We start from the raw sequence: 19,998 nt of genomic DNA on the forward strand, positions 1-19,998 counted from the left end.
GTAGCATCTTGGGTCCTACACTATTTAATATTTATGTTAATAATATTGCCCTTGCCGCAGGTGATTCTCATGTACATCTATATGCTGATCACACCATTATTTATACATCTAGTTCCTCCCCCCGGACCACGACCCGCTACAATTCGCATACCGCCCCAACAGGAGCACAGCGGATGCAGTAGCACACACGTGCTTCACACCGCCCTCTCCCACCTGGAGGGGAAGGACACCTATGTGGAATGCTGTTCGTGGACTACAGCTCAGCATTCAACACCATAGTACCCTCCAGGCTGGTAAGCAAGCTCAAGGATCTGGGACTAAACACAGCAATGTGTGACTGGATCCTGGACTTTCTGACAGACCGCCGCCAGGTGGTGAGAGTGGGCAACCTCACCTCCTCCCCACTGACCATCAGCAGGGGCACGGTGGCTCAGTGGTAGAGCTGTCGCCTCGCAGTCAGAAGGTCCTGAGTTCGATTCTCGCCTGGGACACTGTGGGCGCGCTGTGGTTGTGTTCCCCCCATATCTTCAGTGCCTACTGCCCAGGTGGGGTATCTCGTCGTAAGGGCCTTTCTGTCTGTGTGGAGTTTGCATGTTCTCCCCGTGCTCCCCCAGGGGGGTTCCTCCGTATATAACCCCCCCCCCCCCCCCCCCCATTAAAAACATGCAGAAGATCAGATCGTCATCGTCACCCGACCAGTGACGACAACATCCGAAGTCGGTCCCCGGGCGCTGTACGAGAAAAGCGACCACTGCTCCTGGCCTGCCCCCCGGAGGAAAGGACAAAGCCAGGATGGGTTAAATGCAGAGGACAAATTTCACCGGCCACCGTCAGCATGTGTGTGTTGTGGCCCTCCGTGCATGTGTTGATTGTAATCGTGTGACAATAAAGACGGGCTTGTCCGTCTGAAATCGTGTCGTGTTTTTTTTAAATCGTGCATAGGAGCGCCCCAGGGGTGTGTCTCCAGCCCCTTCTGGTACGACCTCTACACCCACGACTGCGTGGTGACTCAAACTTCGAACACCATCGTGAAGTTTGCAGATGACACAGCAGTCGTGGGGCTGATCTCCAGGAGCGACGAGACGGCCTACAGAGAGGAGGTGGGGGCCCTGGAACAATGGTGCCAGGACAACCACCTCTCAAACGTCTCCAAGACCAAGGAGATCATTGTAGACTACAGGAAGGGGAAGGGGGGGGGGGCGCTTCTACAGAGGCACCATTGGAAGCCTGCTGACTGGCTGCTTCACCACCTGGTATGCGAACTGTACCACCATGGACCACAGGGCGCTAAGAAGAGTGAGGCGCGCGGCCCAGCACGTAACTGCCAGAACTGCAGGAACTGTACAACCAGCGGTGCCTCAGGAGGTCCCTGAAGATCATCAAAGACACAAACCACCCCCACAACAGCCTGTTCTCCCTGTTACCCTCAGGGAGGAGATACAGGATCCCAAAAGCACACACAAATTGCTTGAGGGACAGTTTCTTCCCGCAGTCCACGAGACTCCTTAACATACACAAATAGTGTCAGCTGTACTGTACTGTACTGTAGCTGCTACCATTACGTATGTCTAATGTTTAATCGTATGTTTAATTAGGTATATGCTATTTGCACCTGTGTAAACAGAATGTTAATTATGTTTAATTATGTTTAAAGTATGTCCATGCCATTTGCACCTATGTGTAGGGATGGGAATCGAGCACCGGTTCTTGTTGAGAACCGGGTCCCAGTGGATCAATTCCTTGGAATCGTTAGCCAAAGTCCTTAAAAATTCCACTATCGATTCCATGCAAGATGACGTCAGACGCTGCGACACGCACGCAGCCTTGTTTTGTTTAGACCGCAGCCACCATGGCGTCTAGGCAGAAGCAAAACGATGACCACAGTGACACTTGCAATGCTTGCAAAACCTCTATTTCGTCAAAGGGGGGAAATACTAGCAATATGCAGAAAGATTTGTCCACACAGCATGCAATAATTTTGGAGGAATGTCACGTTTTTGGTGTGCTACGGAGTGACGATAACGTGGCTAACAGCAGCGCGGCTAACGTTAGCACGTCATCTGTTGATATGGAAGGTAAACTCCTCCAGACCCTGTCTATTTTGTGTTTAGTGTTCGTGCCATTTGTTTCATTGTGTAAACCAGATTTCACCAATACTCCATTTCCATCCATTTAATTTAGATGATGATGATGTTCAGAGTCAGACTGGTTCAGAAACTGGTAGTCGCTCTGGGTCAGAGGCTGCTATCCGCTTTGTGACTGGCTCTTCATTTAACACTCACTACTGCTGCCTGTATTCTCTGCTGAACTGGCATTCACTCCATTCTCGCAGACAAACTCACTGGTTTTTATTCATTTACAAAACTCTCATACTGTAGGTAAAACTCTATCTATCTATCTACAGTCACTTCTTAATATCCACAACACAAATCGCAGTCTGTGTTCCAGTAGCTCCATCAATCTCCTCATACCCAAAGCCCGTACCTCCTTTGTTCGTTCCTCTTTTCAGTTTTCTGCTGCAGATGACTGGAATCATCTGCAACGGACCTTAAAACTTAACTCACTCATTCCGCTCTCTTCTTTCAAAAACTCACTACAATCAATAGTACAAGATCATTGCACTTGCTTTTAGCCATCTGCTTCTTCATATATGTCCTTATTGTTTTTAGCCATATACTTTTTAATATGTCACCGTAATTATTGTAAATATTACTCGTTTAGGATTGGTATGACGTGTATAATTGTATTATTTGTTTCTATCTTTTTCTTTATGTCAATTTGTTTTCTATTTGCTTTTTATGCTGCCTCTTGGCCAGGTCATCATTGTAAATGAGAACTGGTTCTCAATTGACCTACCTGGTTAAATAAAGGTTAAATAAATAAACAAGAAATTTATCTCATTTTCAATTTCACGTAATTTGCATATAAACAGAGTCTATCTTCTTCAGAGGTAGTATTCAATCTACCAGTCTCTATAGTGCTAAGGGACGTGTTCCAGAGCGTAACTGAGCACACAGAGATCTTTTTCATCTGTTCAAATCAAACTTCACATAGGGTTCTGCACAGTAAGTCTTTTATGGTAGGTTCTTAGTTTTGGTTTATAATTATACCATAAGTCGACAGACCATTTATCTTTATACAAAATACAAATATTACTCAGTCTCTCAAGGTATCACAAAACAACCGAGGCGGAGGCAAACAAAAAGCCACTGCCAAGAGGGGGAGGACTCCCCCTCATGTCATTGTAAATTACATGAAGCATGTCTGCATGTCAATGACATGGCGTAAAGATAGTCCGGCATTGTATATTATTGATTTAATTAGTTTAACCGACTAGTGCCGACTTGATGCCGACTAGCGAGGGTAGCGGACGTTGAAACATTTAACCAACTAGTCTCGCACATCCTTAGTTATAATATGACCTCAGACCTATGACTTTTTCTTTTCTTTTTTCCCCCAGAGCTCACCAGGAGAGGTCAGAGGTTCCCAGTGGACAGTCTGTCCAGGAGCATGAAACAGACCTGGACTCCATATTTATGGTGTGTAAATGACCAACAACACCTTTGACTTCACCAACAAGTTAAATGCAAAACAAACATTCCGTCTCCATGCTGCACTCTTGTATGGCATCATACTTGTATGTAACATGCAGTGTTGGGGGTAACTCATTACAAAAGTAACATATTACATGTAATATATTACTTTTAGCAGTAGCTCAGTAATATAACTTATTACTTATAGGATTTCAGTAATATTATACGAGTTACTTTGTCAAGTAACTCAAGTTACAAATTTAGTTACATTTTATTAAATCAAAGCACAAAAAAGATACAATCATTTCCTAATCAAACTGTGTGTTTTTATGCAAATAATCACTATAGATGACAATAAGAAAGGAAAACAATCTTTAGAATATAATTTAGAATTTTGGATTGTTTACAGTGACTTCAAGGCGGTTGAAATTATTTTTCGGGATGTTCTGGGGCGGCAATGTCATTCTACTACTGCTGTTATTTTGCTAAAAGTAATGCAAAGGGATGTGTAAATTGGTAACTTGCCCAACACTGGTAACATGTATGGCATCAGATGGGAATACATAAAGAATGGGAAAAACAAAAGCAAAAGTGGCTGCAGTGCCTCAGAGTATAGTCCCTACCTAGACTGATTTAGCAGCTTGACAGACTGGGGAACAAAAGAGTTTGGCTGAGTTTCCCAACAAAGAAGCTTCTTAAGAGTTAAGAAGCTTCTTAAGGAGTTAAGAAGGCTCCAAAAAGTGTTTCCCAAATGCCTTCTTAAAGGAGAATTTCGTTTTTTTTTAACCTGGACCCCTCTCCTCACATTAATTATGATCTGACGACTCACCCAGGGATCTCCGCAGCGTTTCTGGCCATCCTACGCGTTGTTTTGAGATCAATTCTCTCCAATACAGTCGTAAAATAGAGCTCCGTGGGGGCCAAGTGGCAGCCTGTCTTTCCTGCATCTAAATAGCCAGTTTTATTCCCGTTTTCGCCACATATTGTCATAATCTCATCCCTCAACAACCACCAGACTGATATTTCCCCCGGGCTGTTGACTGGAGTCTCCCAGGGATCAAATTACCTCATTCGTGATCTCGGTCACCAAGTCTCGTCAAGTCCCGCGATACTTTCCTGCCGGCTGGCCAGTGTATCGTTCCAATTTTAGTATAGCCTACTAAATTGGAACGATACACGACCGCACGCCAGTCTTCTCTGTATCGTTCCAATTTAGTAGGCTATACTAAAATTGGAATGATACACGACCGCACGCCAGTCTTCTCTGTATCGTTCCAATTTAGTAGGCTATACTAAAATTGGAACGATAGACGACCACACGCCAGTCTTCTCTGTATCGTTCCAATTTTAGTTTTGGAATGGTGGCATGCCAGTCTTCTCTGTATCGTTCCAATTTTAGTATAGCCTACTAAATTGGAACGATACAGAGAAGAGTGGCGTGCGACCGTTCCAATTTTAGTATAGCCTACTAAATTGGAACGATACCGGCAGTGATTTCAAGTTGCTGGACAGGCACGGGAGGATGCCGAAGAATACGCTGGAGGGGGCCCGACAACAGCTAGCAGGCCTCTGTGCTAACCCACTGCTGACGGGCCAAATGGTGGAGAGGAGACGCAAGATGGGTTGAATCCAGGGCAGAAGCCCTCATCTCCTTTCGGATTCAGAGCGTTCACGGCTCTAGGCTAAAATTGGACACCAGGCTATATGGAGCCATATTGGTACATACTGTTTTTGGCAAATGATCAAAACATATGAGCCCGATATGGCTCCATAGGGCTACACTAACACCCAGCCAACTTAGCGGGTGGAAAGAGCTCGACAGCACAGTCAGTGTGTTGTTGGACACCTATTAAAAACATTGGTTCAACCAAGGATTAACTGATAAAACTGGTAATGTAAAAAACTCAATAAGACAATAAATTCAGTTAAAACTCGGAATAAGATGAATAAACAGACAGCTACAGAGCACACACCACTCCGACCCATGAGTAGTTTTCTCCATCTGGCGTTGAGCCCGGTGTCGGTGAAGTGGTTTACAGCAGCAGTTTAATTAATGTATTATTCTGCTGCTTGAGGAGAACATCGTCACTTTTGTGAAGAAGGAGCTGCAAAGGTTCCAGAGGGTTCTGAATACAGATGAGCCAGAATGCTTAGAGAGTCAGAGGGAGGATGAGGAGGTGGTGGCCAATGAGGAGGAAGAGCAGAGGAGGAGCAGCAGCTTAATTCATATATTATTCTGCTGCAGCTGCTGGAGGAGAACATCGTCACCTTTGTGAAGAAGGAGCTCAAAGGGTACCAGAGGGTTCTGAATCCAGATGAGCCAGCAGAGAGTCAGAGGGAGGATGAGGAGGTGATGGACGATGAGGAGGAAGAGAAGATGAAGAGGAGCAGAGATGCTTTTCTAAACATCACACTGCACTTCCTGAGGAGAATGAACCTGGAGGAGCTGGCTGACTCTCTGCAGAAAAGTAAGAGGCTATTAACTCATTCTCCGCCATTGGCGTTTCTAAACATTATAAAAAAAAAAAGCTTCTCCGCCATTGACGTCATCGGACGGCAATACGCGTTTTCACCATCATGTGATAGATGGCTCTCTTACTCACCCTGTTAAGTAGTACAGCACGTCTAAAGGTGTGCAGGATCGACCAGTATTGTCTAATAAAACCAGGAAGCAGAAAAAAGCAACAATCTCCCATTACAAAAGGTCCATAGCACAGCTCCATGGCACGGCTCAAATGCTGGTGCAGCAGCTTTTATCGATACGGGATTGGACTCCATCACAGCAGGGGGGGCAGCCTGTCACTAAAACGTGAAGGATTTTGTTTTCACCACGCACCACGCAACCTGCACGCAACACGTCCACAAGTCACTTGTCCTCAGGAAATAATAATCCAGTTCCTAAACTCTTGACGCTGTGTAAATTTCAGCTGGTAGATTGCTCCTGACATACAGTAGCCTACACAAACAACCAGTCGTCCCCCCGTGCAAGACGAACGTGCGACCCGGGCATCCCTCTCTCAATAGCAGGTGAATCTTTCTCACACCGGTGTTACGGTAAAAGCTGTGCCCACGGGCGAGTTTGACCGGAAAGGGAAACACAATCATTATGGGATTCATAGTTGAGTGTAACACCGCCAGTATCCACCATCAAAGGCATTTATTCAGGTCAGGAGCCGTGAAGATGACTTCGGCCCCTATTCTCCCACAGGCCTTCGGCGCTAAAACGGGCCTTCAACGCAAAAAAACATGCCTTGCGCCCAGGCCCGGCTCCAGACCCAAGTTACAGAGGGGGCCTGCCCCTAGCTTGGGGGGGCCAAGCTACCCAAGGGGGGTCCGGGGGATTCTCTCCCGGAAGAAGATTTTGTACATTTTAAAGTAAAATTCGTCAACCTGGTGCATTTGAGAGCAAAATGAAGAGGCTAAATCTGTGAAGAACTACACACATCTCTAATGTGTTGTGACTTTACAAATAATTAGGCCTAAACAATTAATATTAAGTGTATTTACACATTGTGCACAAATTGCATTCATTGTGACAAATTTACAATAGTTAATATCCAGCCAGAATCATTGCAAATGGATGATCAAAGTAACAGTTAGCAATAGCATTGAGTTAATCAATGCCTAATGACAGCCAGATTCCATGTTCAACTTTAAAACAGAAAAACGGAAAAACGTTTTTAGCAAAAAAAAAAAAAAAAAAAAAAAAAAAAATTGAATGGGGGGGCCAGTTTGTTGAATGGGGGGGCCCGGCCCGGTCAGGCCCGCCCCTAACGCCGGGCCTGCTTGCGCCTGTCTCGGGAAGATATCAACATGGCTTTACGCTGGCAAATGCGCTTTAGGCAGAATAAGCGTGGCGCACTCCCTGAATGGGCGAGAATGGGCGTGTCGGCCTTACATACCGGCCTAATGATATCTTCCCACCTGGCGTAAATTTAGCGCTTAGCGCTTTTGAAAACCAGGCCTATTCAGTGCGCCAGTTGCGCGGAGCGCTCCCCTCTGCCTCTCCTCTGTCACCCTTCTCTGTGTCACTCTCTCCCTCTCTCCTCAGTCTGACAGGCACAATACGACTGTCTCTCTCTGACTCCCTCGCTCAGACAGACACAACACACGTCCCATAGGAAAAATAAGTTGTAAGTTCACTGCCTGTGAAAGGTCCCAGCATGCAATGGGCTACTCCATTTCACTACTAAATAGCAACCAAATGAGCCGAAATAGATATAAAGGTAGATCTAAATAATGTGTAATGGTAACACAACCTGCAATTGTAGAACATTTCAATATTGGACCAAATAAAACATCGAAATGAAAACACCACCCTATGTGAAACATATATGTCCTCCTGGGCCTATATATATCCCTTGTCGATTTAACGTGATTTAGATAAGTGACAGCGGAACGCGCTTCTACTGTCATGTGCTATACTGTGATGTCCGCTCCAATAACTTGGCCCTACTTCACATTTAGTTTTACAATAAAAACACATTTATGCAATGACTTTACATAAAAATCCCATTTCCTCCGCTTTCTGGTCAGAGAAAACGACCGACATTCAGGTGTTGATAACTAAAGAATGGATGAACGTAAAATCAACCTTTTCTTTTCATATGGAAACCAGAAATATGTCTTTATTATTTAGCATTTTGAGATCATCACATCACAGGACCCTATGTTAATAAGCCACCAGCCAAATTTGAACGATGATGAACGTCGCAAAGTATATAAATTTAGGTTTGACAGTCATGGCAAAAGTCATGAGAATCAATTAGTTTTTAGAGTGTATTTTCTCCCGCGGACTGTGTGGGCGTGTCCCGTCTGCAGCAGGGAAATTTCCCTCTCTCTGTCTCTCTCGGAGGAGACCTCTCTCTCGGAGAGAGAGGGAGAGAAGGAGAGAGAGAGAAGGAAAGATAGATGGGGTGTGTGTGTGTGCGTGTGTGTGTGTGTGTGTGTGTGTGTGTGTGTGTGCGTGTGTGTGTGTGTGTGTGTTCGCGCGTTGCTCCGCACATTGCGTACTGAGAGGAAGAGATCTCTGCTCTGCGCTGTGAGTGCACAGCGCTACTGTGTGTCTGTGTGTGTGTGTGTGTGTGTGTAAGTAACCTCGCGTCACCAGGCTGTGTGTCGAGCGCTATGCTGCCTGCTCTCTCTTTCTCTCTCACTAGTCCCGAGAGAGAGAGAGAGAGAGAGAGAGAGCTGGACACACAGCACACAGAGTGGGAGGGAGACAGACAGACACTGAGCGAGCGCTGTGGGGGCAAAGAACGGACGGGCGGGTTGCGCGCGTGTACAAAGGTTAAATAGAGCTTATGACGTCATAAGCTCCTGCATTTTAGCACCTCGCGCACTGCTCTCTTCAATGAGGAAGTACCTTGTAGAATCTTGTAGAAAAGTGACGATTTTAAGGCTTTGGGTTGAAAGTAATGTATAATAATTTCTGAGGCACACAATTACTAACATAAGACCCTAAATAACATAGTTAGAACGTTTTTGTGGATTTTGGTTTCCAGGGACTTTAAAGGAAAAAAGTTGCCTTTCCCATTTGGTTGCACACACATTTAAGACCTGTTTGTCCATCAGTGATTAGCAGAATAGATGTCATGAAGCTGAACAAAGTATGCATTCACTGAGACATGTTTACACTTATCTTATTTGCTGCAACATCCACTGATTGATGTAATTTGTTCTTTCAGAATCTCCTGCTGCTTGTCAACTTGAACACAAATCCATTCTGAAGAAGAGGTTTCAGTATGCGTTAGAGGGGATTGCTAAAGCAGGAAACCCAACACTTCTGAATCAGATATACACAGAGCATTACCTCACAGAGGGAGGGAGTGGAGAGGTCAATGTTGAACATGAGGTCAGGCAGATTGAAGCAGCATCCAGGAAACCAGTGAGACCAGAAACACCAATCAAATGTGAAGACATATTTAAACCCTTACCTGGAAGAGACAAACCAACCAGAACATTGATGACAAAGGGAGTGGCTGGCATTGGGAAAACAGTCTTAACACAAAAGTTCACTCTGGACTGGGCTGAAGGCAAAGTCAACCAGGATATACAGTTCACATTTCTGTTCACTTTCCGAGAGCTGAATCTGCTGACAGGTAAAAAGTACAGTTTGGTGGAACTTCTCCATAAATTCTTTCCTGAGACCAAAGAAGCAGGAATCTGCAGGTTCGATGAGTTCCAGGTTGTGTTCATCTTTGACGGTCTGGATGAGTGTCGACTTCCTCTAGACTTCAAGAACAACGAGATCCTGACTGATGTTACAGAGTCAACCTCAGTGGACGTGCTGCTGACAAACCTCATCAGGGGCAAACTGCTTCCCCTTGCCCGCCTCTGGATAACCACACGACCTGCAGCAGCTAATCAGATCCCTCCTGACTGCATTGACATGGTGACAGAGGTAAGAGGCTTCAATGACACACAGAAAGAGGAGTACTTCAGGAAGAGATTCAGAGATGATGAGCAGGCCAGAAGAATCATCATCCACATCAAGTCTTCACGAACCCTCCACATCATGTGCCACATCCCAGTCTTCTGCTGGATCACTGCTACAGTTCTGGACCATGTGTTGAAAACCAATGAGAAAGAAGACCTGCCCAAGACCCTGACTGAGATGTACATCCACTTCATTGTGGTCCAGTCCAAAATGCAAAATGTCAAGTATCATGGGAGAGATATGACAGATCCACACTGGAACACAGAGAGCAGGGAGATGATTCTCTCTCTGGGAAAACTGGCATTTGAGCAGCTGCAGAAAGGCAACCTGATCTTCTATGAAGCTGACCTGAAGGAGAGTGGCATTGATATCAGAGCAGCCTCAGTGTATTCAGGAGTGTTCACAGAGATCTTTAAAGAGGAGAAGGGGTTGTACCAGGACAAGGTCTTCTGCTTCATCCACCTGAGCATTCAGGAGTTTTTGGCTGCTGTTTATGTCATTGACTCATTCACCAACTCTGGTGTCAATCTGCTGTCAGAACCACAATCAACATCCACACCAGCTACACACCTCTACCAGAGTGCTGTGGACAAGGCCTTACAGAGTCCAAATGGACACCTGGACTTGTTTCTTCGCTTCCTTCTGGGTCTTTCAGTTGAGACCAATCAGACTCTTCTACAAGGCCTGCTGAGACAGACCGGAAGTAGCTCACAGACCAATCAGGAAACGGTCCAATACATCAAGAAGAGTATCAGGGAGAATCCATCTCCAGAGAGAAGCATCAATCTGTTTCACTGTCTCAATGAGCTGAATGACCGTTCTCTAGTGGAGGAGGTCCAAGATTACCTGAGTTTTGGGAGTCTCTCTACAGAGAAACTCTCCTCTGATCAGTGGTCGGCTCTGGCCTTCATCTTACTGACATCAGAAGAGAAGCTGGATGTGTTTGACCTCAGGCAATACTCTGCTTCAGAGGAGGCTCTCCTGGGACTGCTGCCAGTGGTCAAAGCCTCCAGGAAAGCTGTGTAAGTACAGGGAAACTGGACATATTCAATAATGTGAGGAGAGAAATAAATATGTTCAATGTCCTTTTCTAATCATGTTTAATAATTGTGCTTGAGGTTGAGGGCCTGTCAGCTGTCAAAGAAATAAAAACTACTTATTCCTTCAAGTATTGATAAATGCTATATTCCTTTTAAAAAGTCTTAGGTGATGCAGACTGTGTTGCACAGTTGATTTCACCACTATTGACAAAATTTACTATTGTAAGTAGGGATGGGGCTCGAGACCCGGTTCCATAAGGTCCCAGTTCCAAATTTCCCAAAACCCCAAAATCAATGAAGTCCGAGCTTATCAATATTGTTATCAATACTAGCCAGCCACAGGTCCTTTTCTTCCACCCCCTCCTCTATCTCTCCCTTTCCTCTGTCTCCGCTTTGCCATTCTGATGCTGTGGACATTCCAAGCCCATGCAGATCTCCTGCACACATCGATGGGCCCTATTCTCCCACAGGCCTTCAGCGCTAAAACGGGCCTTAAACGCAAAAAAACGTGCCTTGCGCCTGCCTCGGGAAGATATCAATATGGCTTTACGCTGCCAAATGCGCTTTAGGCCGAATGGGCGTGGCGTAGTCCCAGAATGGGCCAGAATGGGCGTGTCGGCCTTAAATCTCGGCGTAATGATATCTTCCCACCTGGCGTAAATTTAGCGCTTTGCGCTTTTGAAAACCAGGCCTATTCAGTGCGCCAGTTGCAAGGAGCGCTCTTCTGCCTCTCCCCTGTCACCCTTCTCTGTCTCTCTCTGAAACCAGGCCTATTCAGTGCGCCAGTGCTCTTCTGCCTCTTCTCTGTCACCCTTCTCTCTCTCTCTGACTCCCTCGCTTAGACAGACACAACCCATAGGAAAAATAAGTTGTAAGTTGCCTGGCATGTCCCAGCATGCATTGTGCTTCTCCATTTCGCTACTAAATAGCAACCAAATGAGCCGAAATAGATATAAAAGGTCGATCTAAATTAATGTGTAATGGTAACACAAACTGCAATTGTAGAACATTTCAATATTGGACCAAATGAAACATCGAAATGAATACACCACCCTATGTAAAACATATATGTCCTCCTGGGCCTATATATATCTCTTGTGGATTTAACGTGATTTAGATAAGTGACAGCGGAACGCGCTGCGGAACGCACTTCTACTGTCATGTGCTATACTGTGATGTCCGCTCCAATAACTTGGCCCTACTTCACATTTAGTTTTACAATAAAAACACATTTATGCAATGACTTTACATAATGTAGGGCAGGGGTGCCCACACTTTTTCAGCTTGGGAGCTACTTTTAAAATGACCAAGTCAAAGTGATCTACCAAACATATTTATTTATATACCCTGAGTATACAGTGGAAAACAGTGGAACAGTGGAAAAACAGTGGAAAAACAGTGGAAACAGTGGGAAAACAGTGGAAAAACAGTGGAAACAGTGGAAAAACAGTGGAAACAGTGGAAAAACAGTAAAAAAAAAAAAAAAAAAAAAAAAAAAAATCCCCCCAATGCCACGCGATCGACCACACTACCTTCGCGATCGACCGGTCGATCGCGATCGACGTATTGGGCACCCCTGATGTAGGGTATATTTATGTGCATCATCCTTCCTGCAGCAGGCGAGAGAAAATGATATCTTTCTGGACAAACTTTCACCAATCTAATAGGCTATATTTTTCTAGCTGATGCATTTAGAACATTCTTTTCACTTTGATCTTGCTATAGTGTAGGGTATTTACATGCTTGCAGTATTTAAACTGCAGTTAGATTGGTTTGAGAAGCATAATAATATGGAATAATAGCCTATATGGAGACAGACAGACTGGATGAAGGGAGGGGGGGGGGGGGGGCAGAGCGCTTGGCTTTTGTCTGGTTTTGCTGGACCACTGGAATTGGAGCTTAAAAGGCAAGCGTGCGATTCGTTTATTGCACTTATCCAATGAGCATGACGGTGCATAATTTTACGCTTAAAAGGCGTGGTTGTAATGTTTAGGCTGCGTGTAGCGCCAACACGAAGATATCAAGTGCGCTTGTCCACGCCCACTGATTTGCGCAGCGCCAGGCGCTCGGCCTAGAAACAACGCTGATGCAACGATAGGGGCCATCGATTGTCTAATAAATGTTTTAATTAAATTAACAATTGAATCATGTGCATCATGTGGCCCCCTCGTTCATTTGGTTGCTTGACAGACAGGGTGGCTGAACGTGCAAAGCGGTCAAAGGCTCGGCTACATTTCAGAAAAGCCAAAGATAAGCCTGAAGCGAAATGCCATATACATGTATGTGACAACGTGATTTCTTGTAGGGGGGGAACACAAAGTCAATGATCAAACATATCAGCATTGCCCATAAGATAAAACCAAAATGCAATAGCCTACCTTCGACTGTTTTCATCAAGTGGGAACACCCTCAGATGTGCCTGCTCTTGCAGGTCAATCATCCTCCACCAGGTATGCATGGTGCACACATCCAAAATTGTCCTGTTCGTTGACAATAATAATGCAATTAATAACCCAAAAATATGCAATCTCAGTGATGTAAGTTGATTGTTGTGCCGTGCATCCTGCTCTCTGATATTAGGACATCATCAGACCTTGGTGTAAAAGGCATCAACCTGTATGCATGATGGGTTCAATGTCTATTCAGTAAAAAGAGCATTGGTGAATGTAAATAACATTCAAATAAATGTTATAATGCAAACTGTATGCGTGATAAATGTGTTTTCAGAGTGATATAAAATTTGTATTAGAGAGGGAATTATGACCTGTTTAACCTCCTAACTGCTTGTTGTAATACTTAATTAAAGCAAAAAATTAAAACTAAATGCCAATATTTTTTAATCAAAGTAAATATTTAAATTAAAATACAACCATTCATTTCCTAGTAATTTCAATTGAAAAGCACCAGTTCTGTTAAAGGGACATGCCAACATTTTGGGAGATTCGCCTACTGAACCATACACTGAAGTACAACCATAGTAGTAGGCTACATAATTACATGTTCATCTGAACAAAACATGAACTAACATTACAATAAGAGCACAGCATAAAATTTAATTTATAAATGTATTTTTCAATATATCAGCAGTGTAGTAGTGAAGAAGCCATCTCAAAGACTGGATGCTGTTGACAAAGATTTGAGGCTGTCTTCAATTGTGTCAGTTAACACTTGAGAGCTTTGTGTTGCACTGTTGCATTAATATGGGTAGTCATTAGTATGTGTAAGTATTTGGCCATTGGTGTTATTATTGCGATTAGTTACTGGGAATACTCACCTATCTCTCAGGCTGCATTGTGTGAAGTTAACCGGGCTATCCTGCATATCTCTTGACCAGAGCCACAGTGTGTGTAGACAGGAGCAGCTGCGTGTGTCCGCTCCCCCTCTCTTTCTCTTACTGTCTCGTTCTCTCACTCTTTCTCTCGCACGCGCAAAATGTGGGACATCTTCTCAATTTGCTGGAGGTGTGAAAAATCAAAAAAATGCTGTGCAATCCCGCACAAAGCGGGATATCTGGTCACCCTACCACGTTTGTGCATGTACTGCAGCGCATGCACCTCAGGCAAACGCCAAAGTAACTTTGGTTCTGCCACATTAGTTCTGGCTATGGACTTATTTCCAAAATGAGAAGTCTCCCGTAACTTTAGATAATTATTTCATCGCATGGTACACAAGTCACAACATGTACATGTGAGTGTTTCTGGCACTGCTGGAATGTGTATTTATGGTGAATGAGTGGGGGTAGGCTTGTGTACTGTTTACTGCCATTACTGCTAGGCTCGCTATTCAGGAGGGTTGAAATGCACAGGGAAGAGAAAGCCTCATTCTAGTTTTACTATCGGGAATATGGCAAATAGGCAAATCTCCCAAGATGTTGGCATATCCCTTTTATTGTCATCTCGTCTCTCCACCAAATAGTAGAAAAGTATCAATAGTGGTAACGATAAGGACCCAGATCGTTATGCCGCCTCGAAAATGGTCTCAATATCAATTAAAATTAGCTGCTAAATGGCGTAATGTTACCAACAACTGTAATGTGATTATATCCCTAACAGTGTTTTTAAAGTTGCTGTTATTCTTCATCACTAATTTTCCCTCAGGCTGAGCGGCTGTCAGCTGTCAGAGAGAAGCTGTGAAGCTCTGGCCTCAGTTCTCAGCTCTCAGTCCTCTAGTCTGAGAGAACTGGACCTGAGTAACAACGACCTGCAGGATTCAGGAGTGAAGCTGCTCTCTGCTGGGCTGGGGAGTCCACATTGTAGACTGGAGACTCTCAGGTCAGGATCACTGTTACTGTTTAAAGGGATAGTTCAGTTTGTTTGAAGTGGGGTCCTATGAGGTACTCTCATACAGTCAGTGCACTGGGTAAAGCACTCTGGACGCATCGCCCACCGAGATAGGAGAACTGCACTCCAGCTGCAACAGGCACAGAGAGCTGTCTGCTGAGTGTGATGGGGGCCAAGAGCAAAAACATACAAAACAACAGAAAAAATACATGAAATGCTTCCATACTGCTCACCTGGCATAATGCAAGTCTCCCACAAGCCCTGAGATGCCAAGTTTACTTGAAAAGATGTCATTTACACCCTGTTTTTAGCTGACATCGTCACTGTAGCAAGGTTGTACCCTAGTTGTTGAACTTTCAGCTGCTAGCTCCAGTGACGATTTCAGCTAAAAACAGGGTGTAAATGACATATTTTCAAGTCAACTTGGCATCACAGGGCTTGTGGAGACTTGCATTATGCCAGGTGAGCAGTATGGAAGCACTTTATGTATTCTTTCTGTTGTTTTGTATGTTTTTGCTCTTGGCCCCCATCACACTCAGCAGACAGCTCTCTGTGCCTGCCGCAGCTGGAGTGCAGTTCTCCTATCTCGGTGGGCGATGCGTCCAGAGTGCTTTACCCAGTGCACTGACTGTATGAGAGTACCTCATAGGACCCCACTTCAAACAAACTGAACTATCCCTTTAACATACCATTTAATAACTATTTGCTTTACATGCACATTAATGTCAGTGAAAATACCTGACTTAATGTTTCTGCTCATGTGATTTCTGAAACCAACACTCTGGGCCCTATCTTCCCAAAAGCGCTAATTTAGCGTTTGCGCTCGTTTAACGCCGTGTGCAATGCAAATTGGGGGCGGACACAAGCGCATGCCTGCGATAATTGTACTGGGCATTGGCTGCCACAAGCCAAAGCAGGCGTTTCAGTGCTAAAATGTGGGATAGATGGCATCACCCTATCGTCAGCAGCGCAAGCTGACGATAAGCTAAGAGCTTTCAAAGCTAAGAGCTTTGAAAAGGACCTCTTATGTGCAAATACCTCGCTGCACTGGGAGCGCACCCGTAATCTCTGTGCAGCACAGCACAGTGTAAAGTAGAATTCCTTTTGGAGATGTCATTACGCACAGCCTAGACATCAAATTATGCTGCTAAAATTGGGTATTAGCAGATAATTCAGTGAGGCAATCAAGTATAACTCACTGAGAAACTTTTATCACTTCGCAAAGAGGGAAATGAATTGAGAAAACTTGTTGGACAATGGACATCGGCTATTTACCTCCATAACCCGGAGGGTCGTTGGCACCACAGACAATCTGTCAATAAGCTCTCTCTGTCCTCACACGAGTGAGTACACTCTATTACGCATGGGGAGAATTACAGCATATTGCATGCCTCACGCAAACAGCCATTGCAAGACCGGTATCTGATTGGTTTTGATTGACGTAATGCCCAGCATTGCCTGGCCATGCCTGTGAATAATTCTGGTAGTTAAGACCGCCCAAATCTCATTTGCGCAGGCATTTGGGGGCGCAGATGATTTTGGCATGGCTCTAATTTGCATCTGCGACAGGTGCCGTGAATGTTTCCGCATGCCCGCCGACAATTGCATCCCCAACATATTTCGGGGCTGTTTTAACTTAGAAATCAGGGAGGTCACGTCTACCAGACAATTATATCACTTTTAAACAGTTACATTTCTGTATAAATCATTAAAAATATGCTCCCGTGAGGTGGGGATGCTGCTGGCGCTGGGGTGCAAACCTCGGCATAACACATGGCGGACGGCGCAAGGCGGACTGCTATCTTCCCTGCCTTAAGGCACACGCAAACAGGTGTGCAAGCGCTATTAGGGGATAGCGCCTGTCGGAAGATAGGGCCCTCAACCTTCTATCCAGGGGCGGAGCAACCCTCTCAGTCCAGAGGGGGCGGACCATTCTCAGTGGGCCCCTTCCCCTTCTAATAAAGTAATTTCAAAAGTCACAACTGTAAAATAGCTGATATAGCCCCTTTATCCAAAAACATTTGTCCGTCATTGAGCCAATATATTCAAGAAAGCATACAGTGAAGCCACTTTACAGACAAGCTTTTTCTGAAGAAGAAAAAGAAAAAAAACAGGTTGCCAGTCCTGTTCACATGTTTCAGCACTGAGGACAGTGCACAGTCTTCTATACATACATCTATTCGTGAATGGTTCAGCACCACCGCAGATGGACAGTGACAGTTTGTCACAGACAGCACCCTGTCTGCCCCTGTCTCTCTCATACACACCCCAACACAGGCTATTATTGCATAACTATGGTCGGCGCCATGGATTTTACCAATGATTTGCTCAAACAAAATTACAGCAGCCATATAGTCAAGCAAGACATACTAGCTTACACAACAAACTACAGGCTATTGCGAGCCTGCACAATTAACCAATCACACACAGCGCTGTACGACACAAGCAATTTGGAGAATACATTAACCATTGTCCATTCTGTCACAGTGCCTCACTCACGTATTGTGTGCTTATACCACAGTGGAGTGAATTACCTTTTGTCTTCATCATATGATATGGGAATGTGTTATAGCTCTTTCAGCCCTGGCTGGCACGGGCCGTGCTCTATCAGTGCTTTGATCAGCTCAGGTGTGAGAGGTTTCTCTTTGAATAAGAAGGGATGTTGGGTACTGTTCTTCAGTATCAAGATTGAAAAAAGCAGAGGCTGGCTGCACACCTGCAGCACGAGAGTGATTGGGGGGAGGGGGGTGTGACGATGTGACTCCTTATGGACATCGCACAGTGTTTTCTTGTCTTTTCTTCCTCTTCATTAAATTCTTATTCATATTAAATTTGTATGGTTCTGTATATTCATGTTGACCCTCAGTGTAAACAGTGCCCACTCAAATGTACATTTCCTTTGTTAGATTCTATGTTTAGTTCAACTAGCAGACCTGACCACACCAAACATTTGCCAAGGCCTATGCTAGCTAGGCTAACACCAAATGTTTGTTGGTATTGTGTTGTCCATTCCACCACCTACTGCACCACAGAGTTAACCACTTTCAAGTTACAAACACAGACACATAAAATACTGGTCAATAAATGAATGTTTATTAGATACAGGTAAATGCACCACAAAACTAATTTACAGATCATACTTACCTTCTCTCAGACTTTCCTACAGACAAAAGAGTCTGTGTGGGTGTTGGCCATATTTATGGGGAGTCTAGGTAATTTGATGCTACCATTGTGTGGAGGGGGGGTTATGTTTTCAGAAGGGTTTCTAACTTTTGGTATCATGGTTATTTAAGAATAATGATGTTCAGAACTACTTATATGGGATCGTATATTTTAGATGCACCTGTTCTAGTTTTGATGCGTGTCTAAAAGTTTACCCTGTGCGGAGGTGAAACTTCATGCCACCCTTGGCTGTAAAGTGGTATAGTCTTGGGAGTGGGGGCTGAGTTGAGGCCTGCATTTAGTGCAACAGTCTGTACTCAGACCTGAGGGAGAGAGGTTGGGGGCACTATGCGGATGCTCTGTCCGAACTAAGGTTTGTTGCTGTGAGCAAACCTAAAGCTGTATGATTGTTAGATCAAGCTTTCAAGTCCGTTAAGACATTTTTGTTTATTTTCTATTTAAAGTGTTCATGTTTGCTGTAAGACTTCAAAGCCGTTTTCACCATTTTGATGCCTTCGAAATAAATTGGTGAAAGCTGAACCCTCTGGTTGGCCTCTGTTCCTGATGCCTTGCCCTCATCAAAGCTACGCGCTTACAGGGGGGTTGTTTCTTCCCTCAGCTGATCCTGGTCGTCATCATCATCATTTCCACTTCCATCACTATTTCTTCATTGACAGTGTCTCTCCATTCATCTCATCCTCCTCTGACCTCTCCATCACCATCACCATCACTATCACGCTTTTATAATGTTTTTTATTCTTTTATTGTGCTCTTACGTGCTTTGTGTCCTTTGTAATTGTATATGTGACATCTATGGACCAAGTGTCTGTCAATAAAGGATTGATTGATTGATTGATTGATTGATTGACTGATTGGTTGATCATGATCATCGATTTGCATTTCTCTAACATCGTCACTTTCATCGCTGTCATCGTTGTTTTCATTCATCCCATTGTCCTCAGGCTCTCCACCACCATCATCATCATCACTGGCACTTTCTCCCAATTCTGGCATGTCCACAGCCCCTACCTACTCCTCCAGCTCCACATCGGTAGCTGCCGCAGCTGCGTGACCCTCCTGCGGCTGCTGGCTAACATCGCCTCTTGCTTCGCCTTCTTTGCTCAGAGACGGGCCCGGAGGAGTAGTTGTTGTACACTCGCCAGACGTGGAGGCGGCGGGAGTTATCGGTCTGAAGAAATTTGTGACCGGGACACATGAGACCAGCTGCTTTTTTTCCACTCTCTCTCTTTTTGCTTGAATGCGCCAGACTTGTATTTCTCTCCCCCCATTTTAACACAAAGTGTTGCTAGCTATCTTGTCAAGACAAAGAAACAACACAACACTGGATTTTGTGGGCCCCGGAAGAGTGATGATAAGGAAGTACTAAGTCAGGTGGAATCAACACCAAAATAAACATGTCACACCCCCTTGAGTATGCAATGATACAGCAGTCAGTCTCTGGGGGCCCGGTGCCTGGATGCTTGTCTGCTCTACATAAAAGGTGCGCGCACACAGAGATGTGTTTGATGTTTTAGAATGGCTTT

The 19,998-nt window shown here is 44.7% G+C and overlaps 2 protein-coding genes across 4 annotated transcripts in view; one reads left to right on the forward strand and one right to left on the reverse strand.

The window, feature by feature from the left end:
- The window catches only part of LOC310782093 (uncharacterized protein), a 576,458-nt gene that overhangs the window by 211,992 nt on the left and 344,468 nt on the right, over nt 1-19,998 (reverse strand). The window lies entirely within an intron of this gene.
- The window catches only part of LOC310782094 (NACHT, LRR and PYD domains-containing protein 1-like), a 137,388-nt gene continuing 123,297 nt past the window's right edge, over nt 5,908-19,998 (forward strand). The window contains exons 1-3 of the mRNA XM_083642773.1: nt 5,908-6,001; nt 9,221-10,994; nt 15,110-15,283. Coding sequence (XP_083498899.1) covers nt 5,911-6,001; nt 9,221-10,994; nt 15,110-15,283 — 2,039 coding nt within the window. The 5' untranslated portion in view covers nt 5,908-5,910. The remainder of the gene's footprint in view (nt 6,002-9,220; nt 10,995-15,109; nt 15,284-19,998) is intronic.

This window comes from Poromitra crassiceps (assembly GCF_964638095.1).
Source record: "Poromitra crassiceps genome assembly, chromosome: 9".
NCBI lineage: Eukaryota > Metazoa > Chordata > Actinopteri > Beryciformes > Melamphaidae > Poromitra > Poromitra crassiceps.